General features: G+C 36.4%; 1 protein-coding gene across 4 annotated transcripts in view; it reads right to left on the bottom strand.

Moving 5' to 3' along the window:
* Positions 1-23,277, bottom strand: part of LOC150097105 (sorting nexin-29-like) — a 780,446-nt gene that overhangs the window by 31,577 nt on the left and 725,592 nt on the right. For all 4 annotated transcript variants that reach the window (XM_090406852.1, XM_090406853.1, XM_090406854.1 and 1 more), the window contains one exon: positions 20,093-20,232. In XM_090406852.1, coding sequence (XP_090262978.1) covers positions 20,093-20,232 — 140 coding nt within the window. The remainder of the gene's footprint in view (positions 1-20,092; positions 20,233-23,277) is intronic.

Here is a 23,277-nt window from a genome sequence, read left to right as displayed (position 1 = left end):
AAATTGTGAGAACTAGGATTCAGAATTGGGTTGACAACAATGGTATTATCTTTGATGGACAGCATGGATTTGCTAAAGGGAGGTAATGTTTTAGTAATCTATTTACTTATTACAATAATGTGACAGCTTCCTTGGACAGAGGAGAGATTACTGCATGATAAGTTGATAGTCAAACTAGAGTGAACGGGGTTGGATATTAGATTAGTGAATTGGATCGGAGACTGGCTATCTGATAGGTATCAGCAAGTTGTGTATGAGGGAGCAATATCAAGGAAAGTCACTATTGTTGTACCTCAGGGGTCTGTTTTAGGACCATTACTGTTTAGCTTGTATGTTAATGATATTGGCAAAGATTTATTATTATTATTACATAGCACCTCCAGGGAGTCCAAAGACTCATCGAGGGAGGGCACCTACTTTACAACTCTCTGTCTCCACCAACTGCAACTATCTTTATCATCTACACTAACACCATCTACCACCGACTACCACCACTAGCATTTTCACAGACAATCATAAACATCAATGCTCACAGCGGGATTTGAACCCTCAGCTTTTTAGCTGGAGAGCAGATACGCTGACCACTCGGCCAAAAAAGGCCGACGATTTGGATGGAGATATTCAGTTATTTGCAAATGATGAAAAGTTAAGACGAACTATGAAGAGTAGAGAAGATGTTGTAGCCTTATAAGAAAACTTGAATAAATTGTGTGGTTGGGCATAGGAATAAGAATGTGAGTTCAATGTGGCAAAATGTAGGTTTTAAAATTTGGGAAACAAAGATGGGATGTAGAATTTATGCTTGGTGAGGATATATTGCCAGGGGTGGAAGAAATAAGAGATCTTGGGGTGATAGTGATTAAGGATCTGAAATTTAGGGGACACATCGCCAAAATTGTGAAGACAACACAAAGACTTCTGGGAATGATGCAGAGGACACTGACGTGTAGAAGTAGGGAGATTCTTGTTCCATTGTATAAGGCTTTGATTAGGCCACACATGGACTATTGTGCCCAAATTTGGTCACTTGGTTTTCAGAAGGACGAAGAGATGTCGGAAAGGGTCCAGAGGTGACTGACTAAGTTAGTTTCTGACCCCTGGAATGTTGAAAATGAGGAAAAATTGAGAAGATGCAATTTACAGAGTCTAGTGGATAGGAAGAAGGGGGGGGGGGTCACATGGTTAACAGATGTGATGTCTCGATAGGAATAGAAGTAGAAGGATATATTATTTTCCAGCAGGATAGGGGGTGGCAGGAACAGGGTAGAGGTGTATAAATTAAAGATACCAAGAAATTATACTCATGGTTTAATCCTTTATCCAATTGTAAGCAAATAAGTTTGTGCCTGAACTATTTTCAGGACTGGAGAAACTTGTACAAAGAAGCTAATGACGTCACATCACTTGCATTAGTATCCCATAATGGATAATGGATTAAACCAAGAATATAATTTCTTGGTATCTTTGATTTATAGAAGTATAACCAAGTGTAAAAACCTACAACAACAACTATCTGTAATCCAGAGTATTTTAATAATAAGATGTGACATCTTTTGGTTACTTGTATAGGAAAATATGTTTTCTGCATTACTTCAACATTAGTATCACCTCTGGGTCTGGCTCCCACTGATGAGACCTCAATAAAGGTCAAAACCAGTCTGGGTAGTGACTCTTCCCATAATGCATAGCATTATACATGTCTGCAAGGAGATGTGCTTTGCATTATGGGATACTAAGGCCAGCGATGTGAAGTCATTCGCTTCTTTGTACAAATTTCCCCAGCCCTGAAAATAGTTCAGGTGCAAAGTTGTTTGCTTACACTTGGATAAAGTATTAAACCATGAATATAATTTCTTGGTATCTTTAATGTATAGTATAACTAAGTGGAAAAACCTACAAGAGGAGTATTGCTTATGGTAGCTGATGAGATTGCACCCTCTAAGAATAGAGAGTCAGGAGGGATATAATGCACATAGCTTTGAGGGTGTGTGTGGTGTGAATTAGAGGTTGGCTGGACTACACTAGATATATAGTTGGATGTTGCTATAGGCCAGGGAATGTAGAAGGGGGAACGAACAGGAAATGTTTAGACAAATTGACTTGGTAAGTGGAAAGTGGATGTTCATTATGGATGATTTCAGTTATGGAAATATAGATTGGACAGAGGGAATAGCTTGTGGTATTAAGAAAACTCAAATTTTGGGGAGGGAATGCGAGGATCAAGAGTTTTTGGATTTGATTATAGTATCAGAAGATTTGAATATGACCAAAATGTCATATTTATCTCCACTTGGTGAAAGTGACCATGTAGTATTCATCTGAGAAGTGTACAAGAATGCAAAAGTCTTAAAGAAAAAGAAAATGGCATGGAATTATAAGGCAGGCAATTTTAATAGTCTTAGAAATCAACTTGGAGCAGTGCCATGGATGGAGGAATTAGAGGGTAAAGAGTTAGTGGTGAATGGAAGCTAGTTAAGGACCATTTGTTAAAAGTAGTAGCAAAGTGTATACCACACATGAAAAAAAATTAAAGAAATTGGGATAAAATGGATGATTACTGAGATTAAGAAAGAATTTAAGAGAAAAAAAGAGGTTATACAAAGTTCAATCAAGAAAGGTGACTAGTATAGTCAGGAAAGTAAAATTAGAATATGAGAAGAGGATGGCACTACATTCAAAGGACTAAGGAATTTTTTCATTATGTGGCTAGCAAAAGAAGGAATGATTGTAGATGAATAGTCTCGCTAGGTGGAAAAGGCGACCTAAAGACTAAGGCGAATGATATTGTAGAGCTGTTTAATGAGAGCTTTATTAGTGTTTCATTCTGGGGATGTGAGTCTTATTCCAAAGAGGGTGGTGAGGGTTGATGAATTAGAAGTAAGTGAATGTATTTACAATAATAAGTACTCTGGATGTGAACAAGGCTGTGTCAACTAGATGAAATTTCACCATGCGTCTTAAGGCAGTGTGCTAAAGAACTAAAAGTTCCCTTGTTCTTGGCTATTTAACAAAAGCCTTGCAACCAGAAAGGTCCCTGGGGAGTGAAAGGAGCGTAAGACAGCGCCCCCCCCCCCTTATGTAGTGGCGCTGTCTTATGCTCCTTTAGAATGCAGGCATCAATTTATAGACCAGTTTGTTACTTTTGTGGTTGTTTAAGTATCAGAATAATTAATTGGTAAGAGCTCGTATACAAAACTGGGCAGATAAAAATAATATTATCTGTAATGATCAGCATGGATTTGTTGAGGAGCATTCTTGTTTCAGTAATCTTGTTAACTTCTATGAGAAAATAACAAAAGTGGTTGATGAGTGAAATGCATGCACTGTAATTTTTTTAGATTTTGCAAATGCATTTGATACAGTACTACATGATAAACTGATATTTAAGCTGCAATGTATGGGTTTGGATATTAAGTTGGTGCAGTGGATGGGCAACTGGTGTCTGATAGATATCAAAAGTTTGTATATAGAGGAGCAAAATTGAAGGAAAAAATGAAAGTTACTAGTGGAGTTCCATAGAGCTCTGTACTGGGACCACTACTTTTCAACCTTTATATCAATGATATTGTCACTGAAATGTAATGAGATATTCAGCTGCTTGTGGGTGACGTGAAGCTGGGGAAGGTTATTAAGAGTAGTGCTGATGTAGTGACTCTTCAGGATGATCTGAATAAGCTGGAAACATAGGCAGATGAATAGGAGATGCTAGTTTAATGTTGCTAAATCTAAGGTTTTGAATTTTGGGAACTGCAAATGGGATACTGTATAATCTATATGTGGAAGTATGATGGAGGAAGATGAGGAAGCACGAGATCTCAGGGTTATGGTGGATCAAAATTTAAGGGACACATTACAAAGATGATTAAGACTACTCAGAGTATTGCTGCAATATTAAGATGAACAATAACCAGCAGAGATAAAATAGTAGTGATTCTATTGTATAAGGCTCTCATCAGACCACATCTGGACTATTGTGCTCAAATCTAGTTACCAGGATTTAGAAGAGATGAAGATACTTTGGAGAGGGTGCAGAGGAAGTTGACAAAAATGATTACACTGTGGAATGTTAGCTATAAGGACAGATTGAAGTTATCTGCAAAGTTTGGCTGAAAGAAGGCGAAGGGATGATATGATTGAGGCGTTTAAGCTCTTAAGAGGTATTTATCACATGGATACAAGAGAGATTTTTCAGATAGGGGAAAATAAAGAAGTGTGTGTGTGTGTTAGGGATGAGGACTAGAGGCCATTCCTGGAAACAAAGAAGTGGTGAATAAGAGGATAAGAAGTAATTTTTTTTTTCTTTTTTTATGTGGAGAGTGGTGGGTAAGTGGAATGCATTGCCTATATATGTTGTGAATGCTGAGTGTGACATGAGTTTAAGCTTCAGTGTGACAGATATGTTACAGGCAGGAGAGACTTTCTGTAAATCTGTGGACTTTTGTAATATATGTATACTTATTTCACATTGTAATGTAATATAATGCATATTTCTTATATAATGCATGTAGTTGTTAATGGTATAAACCTTTCTCTCTCCCTCTCTCAATGAGTTTTTGATTCCAGGGAAATTGATGTAATAATAATGCAAAGCACCCATTCTTAAAGACATGTACGATACTATGCAGAAGTCATATATTACCCATATACAAGTAGTCAAAATGAGTCACATATTATTATTATTATCATCACACCTTATTTAGTTATACCAGTGGTTCTCAACCTTTTATGCTTCACACACCCCTGAAAGTGTGTATGTAACTGGCGTACCCCTTATATATATATAGATAAAACTATAGTTATAGTATAAGGGGGACCGGAAAGTAATAAATTATTTTTAATAGGTCCTTTTTAGCCGATTGTTTTTTCTTAAATAACACATAAATTATTAAATTTGATTTTTATTTAATATTAGCATTACTTTTCTATTTAAAAAATCTGTTTTTTTTTTAATTTTAGATTATTATTTTTTAATATGGCAGACTTTAAAGTTGAAGAGCACCATTTACATCATTGTATGCTGTTTTTGTTTCACCAAGGAAAGAATGCTACTGAGACTACCAAAATCATTTGCTCAACTTATGGAGAGTACTGAAGGTTAACAAATGTCAGCGATGGTTTAGGAGATTTGCAGAAAATATTTTGATCTCTCTGATCATCCGTAATCTGGAAGACCTCTCACTCTAGATGACGATGCTCTTAAGACTCTCATTGAATCAGATCCAAAACAAACCATACAAGAATTAGCAGAGAAACTAAATTCATCATGGTCAACTGTCCAAGAGCACTTACATAAGAGTGGCAAGGTTCTTAAACAGGGTGTATGGGTACCGCATGAACTGTCAGAAAACAATAAAGCACAGAGACGGGTGATTTGCAATTCATTGTTGACCAGACAACAAAATGACCCCTTTTTGACGATGCTCTTAAGACTCTCATTGAATCAGATCCAAAACAAACCATACAAGAATTAGCAGAGAAACTAAATTCATCATGGTCAACTGTCCAAGAGCACTTACATAAGAGTGGCAAGGTTCTTAAACAGGGTGTATGGGTACCGCATGAACTGTCAGAAAACAATAAAGCACAGAGACGGGTGATTTGCAATTCATTGTTGACCAGACAACAAAATGACCCCTTTTTGGAACGAGTCGTAACTGGTGACGAAAAATGGGTGCTGTATAAGAATAATAAACACAAAAATCATTGGCTTTCTCCAAATCAAACTCCAATTCCAACACCTAAAGATGGACTTCATCCACAAAAAGTTCTGTTGTGCATTTGGTGAGTTATTCATGGAATTATTCATTACGAACTCAAGGAACAAGGTAAGACTATCACAGTAGCCATCTACTGTGAACAATTAGAGCGACTACATCAAGCATTGTTAATCAAACGTCCTGCACTTGTCAATCGCAAAGGGGTAATTCTGCAGCAAGATAATGCAAAACCACATTCTGCAAGAATGACTCAAGAAAAAATTAGGCAGTTAGGATGGGAACTTCTACCACATCCTCCATATTCGCCAGATATTGCCCCTAGTCCCTATCACTTATTCAGGTCCTTAGAACACAGCATAAGAAATAAAACCTTCCATTCGCAAGATGATATCCAAAGGAGTTTGATATCATTTTTTACATCCAAAGAAAAAACTTTTTTCAAAAAAGGAATTTTAAACTTAGTAGATCGTTGGAATAAGGTTATAATTAACAATGGTGATTATAGAATTGAATAATATTAATTTGTTCTTTAATAAAATTTATATTAAAAATGTAGTTCAAAAAATTGATTACTTTCCAGTCCCCCTTATATAACAATGGGAATAAAAAAAAACATATATATATATATATACATATGTGTATTACTAAAACCTTGGTATTTAGGGTCTAGCTACTCACTGAGGAGACCTCAAAAAAGGCTGAAACCGGTCTGGGTAGTGACCCCAGCCATAATGTATTGCAGTATACATCTTCTAGTAAGATGTGCTTTACATTATGGGAAATACTAACAACAGTGATCAGAGCTTTACCCACCTTTACAATGAGTTGCCCTGGTGTTGTACCATCTTTAGACTTGAACTATGTTTCAGGTGCAAACTTAACTGTTTGCTTATTTGGGATTAGGAGTTAAATAACCAAGCTTATAAAATTACTTGGTAACCCTAATATATATATATATATACATGCAATAAATTTAGTTTAATCCTTTATCCAAGTGTGAGCAAACAAAGTTTGCGCCTGAAGTATCTTCAGGACTAGGGTAAGGTGGTACAACACCAGAGCAACTCGTTGCAAAGGTGGAGCAAGATACCAACACTCCTGTCTCAGTATCTCCTATAATGCAAAACACATCTCCTTGCGGATATGTCTAATGTTATGCATTAAGGGAAGGGCCACTACCCAGACTAGTTTCGACCTTTATTGAGGTCTCTTCAGTGGGAGCCTCTAAGGCTCCCACTGAAGAGACCTCTCTTCTAAATTTATTATACTCTAACCAAGTGAAAAATAAACTTTCAACATCTTTCTCTAAATCCAGAGTAATTTATTAAAAAAAAAAGAAAAAAGGGTGACACACCATTTGGCAACTCCGATAGGTAGAGATGACCTGCTAATGCTTCTGCCTGGTATCTCAACTTGGGCCTGGCTCCCACTGAAGAGACCTCAATAAAGGTTGAAACTAGTCTGGGTAGTGGCCCTTCCCTTAATGCATAACATTAAACATATCCGCAACGAGATGTGTTTTGCATTATAGGAGATACTGAGACAGGAGTGTTGGTATCTTGCTCCACCTTTGCAACGAGTTGCCCTGGTGTTGTACCACCTTACCCTAGTCCTGAAGATATGAAGATACTTCAGGCGCAAACTTTGTTTGCTCACACTTGGATAAAGGATTAAACTAAATTTATTATACTCTAACCAAGTGAAAAATAAACTTTCATATATACATGCACATTAAGTTTTGTATTCATAAATTACATATATCAATAAACACAAAGAGTGACACAAACAATTTAACAAATCTTATAAAATTATAAACATTTTACTGGGTAATCAGAGATATGGTTACACTTATACAGTTCATCTTGCTAAGATAGAGTTGCAAGTCATCATCAACATCCAGCCTGTTCCTATATTTATTTTTTAAAGCAGTTAAAGATGAAAAACCAGTTTCACACAAACAAGTTTTGAAAGGTATAGTTCGCCCACCGATTTGAGGTCCTTCGACACTTCTGCGCATGTCAGAAAAAGGAGAATCCATTCCGATAATAGGGTAATCAATCTGTCTTCTGGGATGTAATAATAAACAAACTGAGTTTGTTTATTATTACAGGTCGGAAAATTTAGCTTTTCTTTTACGAACATTGCTGTTTTTAAAGTGTAACTATTTTGCTTGTATAACAGTTGGAAAAATGTACGTAGAGTGTTATAATACGTGCAAATACTGCGTTCTACATAAAACAATGTCACTTCGCTCCATGATAAGTTTCCTTTTATTCTGGGACTTTTTAAAACAAAATTCGATTTCATGAAGTATTTTCCTTAAAGTTTCTCATTTCCAAGGAATATTAATTTTTTCTTTAAGCACAGGAATCAATTTCGGAACAGTTGGCACTCTTTTCTCGACCACGTAAAATTCGTGAATAGCTCTTCTTATAACGTCTACATCAAAATCATTCAAAGCTACGGTTTCGATGGTTTTCTTTCTCTGGCGCTTTTTTTTAGGAGATTTAAATTTTGGCTTACCTTCACCTTTTGATTCCCTACGAATTCTTTTAAACAGTCGACCCCGATACGCCCGCAATTGCACTTGCACGTTTTATGACTTGAGAAAGAGGAACAAGAAGACGGCCTTCTGCGATTCTTTTTCGCAGAATGTCAGTACATTATTCAATATTCTTTTGCAAGAGCTACTGAAACGTGTAACAATAGAACTTGTTGACTGTACTGGATCCATCATACAAATTAATAATAAAAAAATAATGCAAAAAAGAGAACAACAAAAATCAAGCTAGTGCTAGTACAGCGACAGACAAGAAAGCATGTGATTTCGCATGTTGGCGACCAATTCGTACATCCTTCATTTCTTTCTCCCCTTCAGCATGAATCGACTATTCTTGGCACCAAGCCAAGAAGGGATCTTGAAATGGTGGGCGAACTATAACAAATATTTGACTCCAATTTTTGACAGTCAGATATTCCTCCTCCATTCCAATCCAAAAACTAATCAATGGCTTTTTGGAATGAATAATTTTTAAACTACTGTCACAAGATATCTCAATCAACTCTTCTTTATTGGAAATGTGTATGTAACTGAACAATGGAAGCTTACATTTTCCCAAGTCAAATGTAAAGGAATCTCAATTCCATTCTTGCATTTCATCAGGGGGGGGGGGGAATGAAAAATACTGCCTTGTAAGAGTTTCAAGAGTACTTAAGTGAACGATTATTTGGTGATTGACTGATGTCTTCAAAAACTGCAATCGTTTGCTCTCATTTTCTTTAAGAAATGAATCTAGTTGCTGAAATTGGTCACAGCTGTCTTTTTAATTCTGGTTTCCCAGAGATAAATTTTTTTACCATGGCCTCTGTTTTCTTCTCAGAATAGAACACAACAACGTTGTTGGTTTGCCATGATGAATTCAAAATATTCATTTTTTAAAAAATATCAGCTAAATATGCTAACTGTAGAAGTCATTCTAAGTTTTGTATTCTCAAAGAAAGTTGAAATTCGTGGCCATGAAAAAAAAGGGGTATACTTCACTGTGGAGTTCAAATAAATGACAAAGAACATTTCCTCGTGACAACCAATGTAATTCTGTTGTGAAGCAGCAATGTCTTATGAAGGCTACCCATTTCCTCAGAGATAATTGAAAAAAGTCGAAACTTCAATGGTGAGGTTTTGAGGAAATTAATCATTTGTACACTTTCATCCAGAACTCTTTTTAAATCATCAGGGATAAATTCAGCTATCACCACTTCACAGTGAAGACAATGGGTGAACTTATATTCTGGTGCAACTTGTTTCACATTAAAAATATCCTTACCCATAGTAGAAGTTTTGAGAGGCTTACAAAATAAAATATCTTCAAATATTGCATACTGGAATTTTCCACGCACAAAAACAAGTAATTGAGCTAGCTCAACTACGTCTGTCGACTCATCCACTTGAATGGCAAACCACAGGCTACATTGAATAGCTTGAATGAGTTGGTCCTTAATATTACAGGCCATATCATTAATTCTCCTGGAAACTGTGTTGTTTGACAAAGGAATGGTTCTGACAAGGTTTGCCTCTTTTTGACCAAACATAAAAGAAGCTATTTCTTCTTCTGCTGGAAGAATGAGTGACTAGCCTATTATGTGAGCCTTTCCAACTTTGGCAATTTGAAGGCTTACTTTGTAAGATGCTTTCATTTTATTCTACACCAGAAAAATGCTTAATTATGGTTGTTTTTTTTTGCTACTTGAGTAGTCTTCCAAAAGATGTTCAAAATAGCTTAAGTGCTTATTTTTTAAATGCTTTGTTTCGTTTCAAAGTGTTGCTGTAAAAGAGACGGTTTCATAGAATTTCTGACAGGACTTCAGAGCAAACAACGCACCATGGATCTGGTTCTACTAAATTTCCTGTCCATGTAAAGCTAAATGGTAAATATAATTCATGATATTTACATTTTTTAATTTTTTATCACTTGATTGTTTAACATTTAATGTTCTTTTAGTTACTGCTGAATCCACCTTTTTACTCACATGGGATGATGACATAGATGTAGAAGCAATCGGCTGCGGCTCCATATTACTTTCTTCTTGATTATCCATTTATCCATGTTTCAAGCCACTTTAGAAAAACGTTCATTTAACTGAACATTAAAAATAATTTTAAGCACAGCAAGTGAAATAAATCACAACAAATACACAGAGCAGTAAAAAGGCACATTCACTCACTTAGAATGGATGTTTTGACTGGACAATCAGCTGTTCGGGTAGGTTCAGCTTTCAGGTAAGGAAGGGGAGGGAGGATTGACAAACATATATAGACATGAACTATAGTGGTGCACTTCATCACTCAGTTTTCAGAAATTAATCAGTATCAGTGTTGCCAGTTTAGTGACTTTGTTACTAGATCTAGCGACTTTTGAGCTCTCAAGGCATCCCCCCCAAAAAAAATTTTTACCACGTACCTCCAAGGGGTATGTGTACCCCACATTGAGAACCTCCACGTTATGCTATAAATTAAAGATCCCAAGAACATTCAAGAACATTGAAACATTAGAAGATTGGAATATTGGATCACATTCCTTTTCTTCTAAAGCCACGCTACTTAAAACCATAACTTTCCCAGCTTAGTCGTACATAATACACATTACAGATATTACAGAAGCTGGAGAAAAGCAATTATATAGGAAGCTGTGCAATTTTTTTGGTCCAGCCAAGCAGTTAAAAAGGAATTTCTTCAACTACCAAAGATGCATGGAGGCTTTGGGCTTCCAGTCTTACAATTCTGGTATTTAAGAAATACAATTTCACAAATCAATAAAATGTTGCACACAAATCACACATGTGCAGACCTTCTCCAGTACTACTTGGGTTTTCATCTTTCTCTGTTTGGAGTAAATGATTATAAAGGTTCAAAAGCTGAGATCATTCCTGAATACTACAACATTATGTACTTAGCTCTAAGATTGTTACAACATTCTGGCATTGACACACTTTCCATTAATAAAAATAAAATTTGGTATAAAGAAATCATTAACCTCTTTTTTCACGAACTTCCACAGTTGGATACTGACAACACCACCTTGTATTCTAACTTACTGAAGTTACAAGGATACCCTAACAGGAGGGATCTTGCTTAGAGAATTGTACATGGTTGCCTTCCAATCAATACCATCAAATGGAGGAACTTTAACATCAGAGATCCAATCTGTGACATCTGTTACCAATTGGAAACAGTAGAACATGCATTCTACAGCTGCCCTCTTGCCCTGCATATTTGGAACAAATTATGTAATGTGTTGGGCATTCCATTACTTACAACAGAACAGGCTCTTTTTTTTTTTTTTTTTTTTTTTGCATGACCCACCTGTCAACAATGGGAAGAAATTTTGATTCTTATAATGAATGAATTAAAACACCATTTATAGAAGGTTAGAAAGAAATATGGATTTGAAAAACAACAATAAGAGATGCAAATGCTTTACAATATTGTATTGTGGAAATTTTATTGTTCAGTCAGACAATTTTTGTATTTAGAAAGAGACATTCTAGGAGATATCAAATTTTTGGCTAGGTGGCGTAGACCACCCACGTTATGCAAAATTCATCATTGGTAGATAAAATTCTGTCTATTTTTACTATGAAAGGTTTTTTAAAATGGTTTTTCCATCCTCTTAGTTCAATATCATCTTATGGTGTCAATTTCAAGGATGACAGGACAGCAACCCCAGACAGAGAAGGCCAACTCAAGGCAGTTAACTCAGATAACGCTAACTACCTGGGTATCAGCCATCTTTGCACTTGAGTTTCAACTGGTCTTTTGGTTGTTCATCTGCATATGACTGTAGAAAAAGGAAAACTGATAGTATTTGGTTATATGATGATATAAAAGAACTGACGCCTTTCTCTCTCTCTTTCTCATACTATCAATCTGTCTTTTCTTTCTCTTAATACTATCAGGATCTTGCACCCCACACTAACTACTCTAGGCCTATGATAAACACCCTTTACTTTTTTCATCACAATATAGGTCTGGCTTTCACTTATGGATCTGGCTCCATTGACAGCAGCTTGTTTAAAGGGAGGTAGAGAGGCTCTGCCTGGTGGCTGGGGTTATCCTCTCCTGGAGTGATGAGTTTAGTAGTGATCTTTTAGATCACCTAGAGTTTTTGGAGAGGTATCCTCACACTTTAGTATACCTCAATAAAGGTTGAAACCAGTCTAGGTAATGGCCCTTCCCATAATGCATAGTGTTAGACATGTCTGAAAGGATATGCACTTTGCATTATGGGATACTAAGGCAACTGGTGTGAAGTCATTAGCTCAATATATCAGTAGCCCAGTCGTGAAGATACTTGATGTAATCAAATGATGTGCAAACATCATTTGCTTACACTTGGATAAAGGATTAAACTAAGAATATAATTTCTTGCCATCTTTAATTTATAGCATAACCAAGTGAAAAAAACTTGCTGTATAACTATTATCATTACTGCTTTATCAAGTTCCAAATTGAGAGGACACAACTCTTCTGAATCAGAAGTAATATTCAGGATGACCTGGTAAATTTTTTACTGGCTTGCTTAAACAAAAAAATAAATAAATAAATAAAAATAATAAAAAGGTGGGCTAGCCCTTTGTTAGAATTATTCCCCCCCCCCCCTTCAAAAGTATAAACCAATTCCAATATCGGCAAATATTTCTGAATTTGCGTCGTTGCTTCTTCTTCTTCTTTGGGATGTTTAAGGGTCAAAGCTGTATAACTGAGAGGAGACCTCCACATACCCTTTAAAGGAATGCGGAGAACCGACCAGGGTTTCTGACCTAATGTCCAATCTTTACCTTCTCGTGGTGGACCCTGTTGGGTATCTATTTGGATACTGAACGAACGAGAATGAGCTGGCAATTTGGGATTTAGCCGACCAAATTGTATTCTTATTGGTTAAACCAAAATAAAAAAAAATGATGGTACAACATGACAAAATTTCATGACGGCTGGGGCGTCGCCCGGTTAAACAAGGCCCCCGTTGTTTTTGCCAGGGAACCAGGGCGAACAGCGAAAAGTCAGCTACTGGAACAAATCTGAAAACAAACCCCAACTCAACATCACTAGCGTTAAAGATCGGTACTATCAACGTTAGAAGCCTGAATGGCAAAGAAATGGAGCTAGCTGAGGAATTAGATAAGTACCAGATTGACATAATAGGGGTGACTGAAACAAAAAAGACCAAAACTGGTGAGATCTTTCTGAGCAATAAAAACAAAATGTTATATTCAGGCAATGATAATCGAGCAAAAGAAGGAGTAGCCATAGTATTCAACACAAAATACGAGGCTAATTTTCTTGAATGGCAGTCAGTCTCAAGTAGAGTAATGTGGGCAAATATGAGAATGGGGAACTGGACAATGAGACTTATTTGTGTCTATGGTCCCACAGAAGGTTCTACTAAGGTAGAAGTGGAGGAATTTTTTGAGGCTTTAGAAAAAGCAACTGACACAATGAAAAATGAAAAGTTGGTCCTTGTTGGGGATCTAAATAGCAGAATAGGAAATGATTGGGAGACATACAAAAATATTTTGGGAAAATTTGGAGAAAAGAGCAAAGCTAATAATAAGGACCAACTTTTCATTTTTCATTGTGTCAGTTGCTTTTTCTAAAGCCTCAAAAAATTCCTCCACTTCTACCAGATATCTGTTGGATTTCTGCTCAGGACATGGACTGGTTATTACTAACACCATGTTCCAACATAAAAATGTGCACAAATTTACATGGAGAGAAGAGGCTAGGAATAAGAAAAGCCTCATTGACTAAGTTATTGTTGATAGTGATATTTTCTCCCTGGTGCAGGACACCAGAGTGTACAGAGAATTTGAAATTGAAAGCGATCACTATTTAGTCTTGAGCAGGATAAAATTGAATTTCATATTGAAAAGAATAACATGTAAGAAAGTTTTAAAGCGAATAAAAGTTGAGCAGCACTCAGATGTGAACTGTAGACTAAAATACACAAAGATTATTGAAGAAAAAATGAAACAGTTTGAGAACAGGAATCAAACCCTGGAGATTCAGTGACAAACTCTGATTTGAAGAAAACATTGATTGATTCTGCCATAGAGGCATGTGGTGAGGTTGTCTGTAAGGATAAAAAAATCAGAACTCCCTGGTGGACACAAGAAGTTAAAGAGGCAGTGAAGGAAAAGACGAAAGCATATCAAAAGTTCCTGGCAAATAAGTCAGCTTGTGCTCTTAGAGAATATAGAGACAAATGCAAGAATGCTAAACACTGTGTAAAACTAGCTAAACAAAAGTCATGGGAGGACTTTGGCAAGAATATAGAAAGTAAATATCAAGAAGGTGGCAAAATATTCTGGAGGTTGTTGAAGAAGCTCAGGAATGGAGGAAAGAGTGCTGTAAAAGGAATTAGAGATGATAAAGATGACATGAAAACGGGAGAAAAAGATATCCTTGAAGTATGGAGTAATTACTTTGAAAAACTGCTAAATGAAACAAGCAGTGATGACAGCACAGTGGTAAAAAACACTGACCAGGCATGCAGTCAGGAATACATATCCATACTTAAAGTAGAAAAAGCCACCAAAGGCTTGAAATGTGGAAAGGCAGCAGGAGTAGATGATATTCGACTAGAAATGCTGAAGTATGGTGGTATAAGAGTTTTACAGTGGCTGCACTGCATAGTTCAGAAAGCCTGCTGGACAGAGGGACGAATTCGCGATGATTGGAGTAGAGCTCTCATAGTACCCATATATAAAAAAGGAAATAAAACTGAATGTGAGAATTACAGAGGTATTTCCCTACTGAGTGTTCCTGGCAAGATCTATGCAAGTATACTTGAGAAACGGTTGAGAAGAATTGGTGAAGAACAAGCTGGATTCAGGCCAAATAGAGGCTATCAGGATCAGATCTTCACTTTACGACAAATAGTTGAGAAAGCATGGGAATATAACAAAGATCTCTATTTAAGTTTTGTCGATTTGGAAAAGGCATATGACAAGGTGCCAAGAGAGAAGCTATTCAATATGCTGCAGTTATATGGTGTCAATGGGGCATTATATCAAGCAATACTTAGTTTTTATTTCAGTTGTAAGTCAGCAGTTAGAATTGAAGGAAGTACAGGAAGTTGGTTTAATGTTAAATCTGGTGTGAGACAAGGATGTATATTATCCCCTCTGTTATTCATTATCTATATGGATCACATTATGAAGTAAAGTGCTATTAAACATGATATCAGAATTGGAGATGTTAATGTCAGCTCTTTGCTTTATGCGGATGATGTTATAGTTCTCAATAAATCCGCTACAAGTCTGCAAGATTCTCTGACTAAATTAAATAACTGTAAATTAAATAAACTGTAATAGATATGGTATGAAGGTCAGCAATAATAAGACAAAGACAATGAAAATAGGCAGAATCATTGAAAATGTCAACTGTGTTGTGAATGGAGACCTGTGGAACAAGTAAAATATTTCAGCTACCTAGGCAAGATTTTTACTGAAGATGGTAAATTAAATATAGAAATAGACAACAGAATCAGCAAAGCTGGTATGGTAGGAAGTCAATTGAATAAATTCATATGGAATAAGAGAGAAATTAGTCGGAACACTAAGTTTGAACACCAAGACAGTGTTTAAACCAGTTTTAACTTATGGATCTGAGAGTTGGGTCAGAAGTAAAACACTTGACCAAAGACTAGAGACCACAGCTATGAGAGTCCTGAGAAAGATTAGAGGCGTGAACAGATGGCATCGATGGCAATATCATATTAAAAATGAGGATATTAGGAAAGAACTTGACATTGTCAGCATCCAGGAATGCGTTAGCAGAGCTAATCTCAGGTGGTATGGTCACTTAAACAGAATGGGCGAGGAAAGATTAGCAAAACAAGTGTTCTCTGCCAGGTTGGCAGCAAAACAACCCAGAGGAAGACCAAAATATAGGTGGATTGATACGGTACAAAGTGCTTTAGATGATAGAAATATAAGATCTGATAATGTTGGAGTCTTGACAAGTAACAGACTGATTTGGAGGAAAATTGTAGATAGGAAATTAATAATGATGTAATTTTTTTCATGTAGTACTATCATATCCTGTACACCCCTTGAGGGTACATGGCAGGAATTTGATGATGATGCTTCTTTTTGTTATGGTAAAAACCTCATTATATTCCCAACAATTCTAAAAAAAAAAAATCTTTGACAGATATCAAGCATGGGAATGCCATTACCTTAAGAAGAAGTGGCTAAGGTTAAATTATGCAGATGTTAGTTGAAAATAATACTCCTGTAAATCTGCTAGCAGATATAATCCTTACACAAGCTATTGAATAGAGAAGAGAGAAGGGAAAAGAGGCGCAAAGGGTGCCAAAAATAAGCATGTCCGGGGTAAATTTTCTTTAACACCAAATTATTATTATCACGTGATGTTTCCAAGGATTCCAAAGACTCATAGAGGGAGGGCACTACTCTCCATCTGCACCACTTAATCCACCAAATACAGTGAACTGACACTACCATCATCTACACCAATGACATCTACTGCCCACCACCACTAGTATTTTTTTTGTCTGTAAATTGTATAAATTTATCCTGAGTATTTGGGAGAAAAAAACCTGCTTCAATTGAAAAAAAACCTGCTTCAATCTCATCTTCAATTGAAAAAACTCATATGAGGATTCTTCTTGTCATGACAAGAATTGAAACTTAGACCTTTTCCAATCGAAGGGTGCAATGTACCGTTGTTCTTCCAATTTGGCTACGGAGGCCCTTCCAAGGTTATTACATAAAAAAATCTCACTAGCCATTGTGAATCAAAGGGTGTGTCACTCTACAGTTCATAACTATTGTTGGTTTAACAATCAGCTTGCAGTATGCTCAAAAATTTAACCATCAGCTCATGTGAGTTGGCTCTAGCATATCAATAGTAATACCTCACCTCTTCTTTCATCCTTTCTGTCTTTTCGAAAAATGCAATAACCATCACGTTCTATTCTGGTGTGTACATAATTATTTGTTAACCATATCTTGCTAACACCAATGGTTTGTGGACTGACTCACTGTATCAAGGCTTATGTATATAACAGGGTGGCAATTTTTTTTTACAAGAGATATGCATATACAATAGTATGCTTAGATTTGGAAAAGGTTTTTGATAGATTACCAGACCAAGTCGGTTACTAAACTGAAGCAGATAAAATCAGAAGGTAGATTAATGAGTTGGATAGGCAACTGCTCCCAGATAGGATTTGGTAAGTGATGTATGGAGTGGAGGGGGGGGGTTGCAGAATCCCAGAAGAGAAAAGCCATTAGTTGTGTGCCACAAGAATCTGTTTTGGGACAATTGTTATTTAATTTGTATATTAATGATACTGGGATGAGTTTAACTAGTAATATACAACTGTTTGCAGATGATGCAAACCTGAGGAGAGTGATGAGGAATCAAGCATATGTTGTGGTCTTATAGGAGGATGTGAATAGACTGCATGGATAGGCAAGTGTATGGAACTTTCAGTTCAATGTTGCGAAGTGTAAGGTTCTGAAATTTGGTAGGCAACAATGAGATGTAAAGTATACACTTGGTAGTGAATTTTGGAGGAAGTTGAGGAGACAAGAGACCTTGGAGTGGTAGTGGACAAGGATCTGAACTTTGGAAGTAACAATGCACAAGTAGTGAAGTCATCACTCAGATTATGGCAATGATACAGAGGACCTTAATGTGCAGAAATAGGGAGGTTCTAGTTCCACTGTATAAGACTTCAATCAGGCCTCGTATAGATTATTGTACACAGATTTGTTCCCCTGGTTTTCACGGTGATGAGGATATACTGGAAAGGATTCAAAGAAGACTGATTAAGGTGGCAACTGATCTTTGGGATGTGGGATATGAGGACAGATTGAGAGAATGCAATTTGCAAAGCCTTGTGAAAAGGAGGAAGAGAGGGATATGATTGAGACATTTAAGTTGGTAAAGGTTTGTTACTGGGTTAATGAGGAAGAAATTTTTCACAGAATGAGAGAAGGGGATAGAACAAGGGGACATCCCTGGAAGGTGAATAAGCAGGAACATAAAGAGCAAGTTCTTTGTATGAAAAGTGATTGGAATGCATTATCTGACATTGTGGTGAATGCAAATACATTGAATGAGTTTAAAGCACAGTTTGATGGGCTTTGTACGTAACAGTGTGTACCCATCACAGTGAATCTTTTGACTCCATGGATGCCTGGTGTTAATAATAATAATTACGTTCTTTCTTATCTGTTTTTTTACAGTATCTCTCTGATCACTGCCCATCAGCTCCATATAATGCACCAAATGCATGTAGCATACCTCATGACTAAAATCAATATTAACTCATGGACAGATAAAGATGCTACTATTTTGCTTTTGTTTAAAGGCACTGTATGCAAATAAGTCCACATACACACACTACAAGTGGAGTGAGTACCATCCCTAGATGAGTCCTTGAACTTCTTGGAAGTGTCACATAGTAAAATAATAACTTCTACAGTAATGCTGACAAATAAAAACATCAAAATCCACAGTTAAATAGCCAAAAAAATTATCATGGTCCTATGGTTTATCATCATTCTGGATGATCTCGTGAATCTACGGAAAAATATTGGAATGATTCTGAGTAGTCTGGACTTGGCCAGTCTGGTTGAACATGTTGTGTTGAATGTTATCTCCTTAAAAGCATAGAGTCCTTTTAGAAAAGAAAACTATGGTTCTACACACAAACTGACCATGTTGTCTACCAAAAATATATCTCCATGGATATCACAGGAAGGTGGGGGTAGAAAAGAACAAATTTCTGGATATAGTCATCATCATCATCATGCGTATCAAGAATTTAGGCCTAGCATGGCCTGTTCCAGCCTTAGAAGTCATCGCTGAATCGTTTAAGAGGATGTCCTGGTTTTCTTTTTCCTAATGGCTTGTACTTTAAGGCTTGTTTTTGGTAATCTTTCTGTTTTCATTCTTTGAACATGTTCCATCCATTTATGTTTATATTTTTTAATTTTTTCTATTACTGGTTCTTGGTTTAATTCTTTCATAATTTCTTCATTTCTTTTGTGATCAAATAGAGTATACTTTGCAGTTTTTCTCATAAACTTCATTTCTGCTGTTATTAATCTTTATTTGTCTTGTTCAGATTTCCCTTCGATACATTAAGACTGGTAAGGCTAATATATTGTATACTTTTAGTCTGGTTTGTTTTTGAACTAGGTTTGGTTTAAATATATAGTTAATTATACCTGTTATCTTTAAATATTTTGCAATTTTACGTTTATATCTTTTTCATATGTGATCATACATCCTAGGTAGTTAAATGAATTCACCTGTTCTAAGATCATGTTATCTATTACTATTTTAGTTCTTGCTAGATCTTGTCCTTTAAAGGCCAAGATGTAGTGTACAAATCAAAAGTGACTTTGCAACAAGAATTAAAATACAAAATTAGAGATGCTGTAGCAGTTACTCTGGAAGTGCTGATGATACAAAAGCAGAGCCACAGGTTAGACATCTGCTGAGATACAAAGCTGTTCATAAAGAACTCATAGGTGAGAAAAGTGAAAAGTTTACTGAAAAAATTAAGATAGAGGCAGCAGCTTAATTTTTTCACTAAATTTTTATAACAAATAAATATTTCTATTTAAAATAGCAGCATTCTTTTGTGGTAATCATAGGATGCTATATATGTATGTGTGTGTGTACACTTACACACATAAAATTAGAAAGCAGCAAACATGATGTGACTTCATACATTCATTTCAGTTAAGAGCTTTGCAATTTGATTATTCTTTAATGAGTCAATTATGATTAAATAAATTTAAAAGTAAACTAGAATAATTTATTTTTCACTTACCCAAAGAATGGCAGTACTAAAACAAAGGTTTCTCTATCTGGATTGTTCGCTAATTCACAATTAGTTTGGAGTACCCAGTTCAAAATGCATCTTAAATAGTGCTGCAGACGTCGCCTTCTTTCTTCTACTACTTTAGCATCCTTGAAACAGAATAAATGAATAAATCATCAGATCAAAAGAGTTCCATTTATAATATATATATATATATTAGGGTACTCCTTAAGTAAACAATACAGTAAAAATTTTAATAAATTTATTGAATATTTAGGGGTTGTGATAGCACTTCATCTATTGAAACAGCAGAATAAGGAAAGTATTTCATATTCACAAACCAAACAACTCTACTCTTGAATTTTCTTTATGCATATTTGCATAATCATAACAGAGCATTGTTAAAAAAGTTTTCAGTTATGTTATAAAAATGGCAGGCACATCAGCAAGAAGCACTACTATTCAGAAGACAAAGGAAATATTGCTTACTGGATAGACATCAGTCACTTTGTCCTACTGAAAACTCCCTTCCACAAAAGAAGCAATTGCATTGTTTTTTTGATTACAAAAAAAAGGCAATTAAATAAACAAGGCACAGAGCCCATTCCGCAACCAAGGATTTTTTGACAATCTGTGAAAATTCAAGAATTTTCACAGATTTGTACAATTGTGGAATTTTTCAATTTGGATTTGTGGAATTGTTCAATGAACACTTTATTGGAGTATTTCATCCTGGAGGAGTCAGTTTTAATACTAGAGGGATAGGGCAGGTTTGAGGTTTAGAGGTAAAGGAGGAGAGTGTGTTTCAAATACTAAGTACTCTGGATATCAGTAAAGCTGTGGGACTGGATGGTATTTCACCATGAGTTTTGAGAGAATGTGCTAGGGAACTGACAGTGCCTTTGACCTGGCTTTTCAATGAAAGTCTGGCTGCAGGAAAGATGCCCATGAAATGGAAGGAAGGTAAGATAGTGCCATTGCATAAGGGCAGTAGCAGACTGGAAGTGTCTAATTATAGGTCAGTTTGTGTGTCATCAGTAGTTGTTAAGATCTTGGAGAAAGTAGTGAGGGAGTTGTGTATGGTGGGACAGTTTCAAGGAGGCAGAGGGTTACAAGTTGGGTCCAACAGGGCTCAGTACTGGGACCTATATTGTTTAACCTTCATATCAGTGACATTGTCAGTGGATTGCAAGGGGATATTCAGTTGTTTGCGGATGATGCGAAGCTGGGAAGGATTATTAGTAATAGTGCAGATGTGGTAGCCCTGCAAGAGGATTTGAATAACCTAGAATGGGGAAAATGAATGGGGGTGTTGAGTCAGTTTAATGCAGCATAATGTAAGGTCTTGAGGTTTGGGAAACATCAATGGGACACTGCATACTCTATGGGAGGAGTTATACTGGAGGAAGTAGGGGGAGACAAGAGATCTGGGGGTTGATGATTGATAGAAACCTGAAATTTAGGGGACATATTGCAAAGGTGGTGAAGGTAACACAGAGAATTGCTGCAATAATGAGAAGGACACTGACCTGCAGAGATAAAAGGATTATCATTCCATTCCGTTGTATAAGACTCTGATCAGACCATACTTAAACTATTGTTCTCAGATTTGGTCCCCAGGATTTGAAGGGGATAAATTAACTGTGGAAAGAGTACAAAGGCAGATAAGAAAGATGGTTTCAGAACTGTACAATGTTAGTTATGAGGATCGGCTGAAGAAATGTGGACTCCAGAGTTTGGTGGATAGAAGAAGGAGGGGTATATGATTAAGACTTTTAAACTGTTGAAAGGTGGTTACAGGGTTGACACTGGGGAGTTCTTTCGCTTGGTTGAACAGCGGGAAGGAGTCATGACAAGAGAGTGAGGAATGGTTTCTTTGCATGGAGGGTGGTTGAACCATGGAATGCATTGTCTGATGGAGTGGTGAGAGCAAGAATGGTCAATGGGTTTAAGGAGTGGTATGATAGACTTTGTGTTTCTTAGGAGGGACCTTCCCTCGATGAGTCTTGATAGACTTTGTGTTTCTTAAGAACCTCCCACGATGAGTCTTTTGACTACATGGAGGCCTGAATAATAATAATAATAATATCAATGAAGATGAAAAAGCATGCTGTTAACAAAGTCAAAGTAATATTTAGAGAATGGGAGATTCTTGGAAAGAGCAAGAACAAGGCAAAGAATTTGGAAGTGTTAGTGAAAAAGGAAAATGAGTGAAAAGGATGTTTCAAAGATCTCTTGGACATTATAAAAATTATAGAAGATAAGCAATTCCTGTTGATAGTGAGAAAAAAAGATCACAGAGGGAAAATGGGAAGTACAGACAAAGAAAGATGTAACAGAGAAGCAAAAAAATATTTAGGAAGAGAAGGGAAGGAGAAAATGAATAGAAAGTTAACCACTTTTAACAAGTCAATTTGACATCTTCGTCATCTGAAAATGAGGGAACTGATTCTTGTAATGAACAAATCAAACCTGGAAAGCTGGAATGTGGAGAAAAAAAAAAAAATACTGTCCATGAAAGTTTGGTGACTAGCCTTGATGATGTCAAATTTAGTCCAAAAGCAACAATGGTACTAATCCCATTAATTATTATTATAAAAAAATATTATTGTTATAAAAAAAATTAGAGATCTGGGGGTGATAGTGGATAAGGATCTGAAATTTAAGGGACACAGCCAAAATTGTGAAGACAACACAAAGGCTTCTGGGAATGATGCAGAGGACACTGGCGTGTAGAAGTAGGGAGATTCTTGTTCCGTTGTATAAGGCTTTGATTAGGCCATACATGGACTATTGTGCCCAGATTTGGCCACCTGGCTTTCAGAAGGACGAAGAGATGTTGGAAAAGGTCCCGAGGCACTGACTAAAGTAGTTTCTAAACCTCTGGAATTCAAGTATGAAGAAAAATTGAGAAGATGACACTTGCAGAGTCTGGTGGACAGGAGGAATTGTTATAGGATCAATGCTGGAGAGGTTCTACAGAAAATAGTGGGAGATCAGGGGAGAACCAGAGGTCATCCCTGGAAACTGTATAAAGAGGATGTGAGTAGCGGAGTGAGAAGCAGGTTTTTTTCATGCAGAGTTGTGAATGATTGGAATGCCTTGCCTGAGAGTGTGGTTTCTGCAGAGAATTTGAGTATGTTTAAAGCATGGTATGATGAGCTGTGTGTATGATAAAAGGACCTCCTAGATGA

The sequence above is a fragment of the Typopeltis vanoorti genome, chromosome 17 (genome assembly GCF_054136105.1).
Source record: "Typopeltis vanoorti isolate ZY-2024b chromosome 17, IOZ_Tvanoo_1.0, whole genome shotgun sequence".
In the NCBI taxonomy this organism is placed as follows: Eukaryota; Metazoa; Arthropoda; class Arachnida; order Uropygi; family Thelyphonidae; genus Typopeltis; species Typopeltis vanoorti.
The sequence above is the reverse complement of the archived record's forward strand: the minus strand, read 5'-3'. Positions and strand labels throughout refer to the sequence as shown.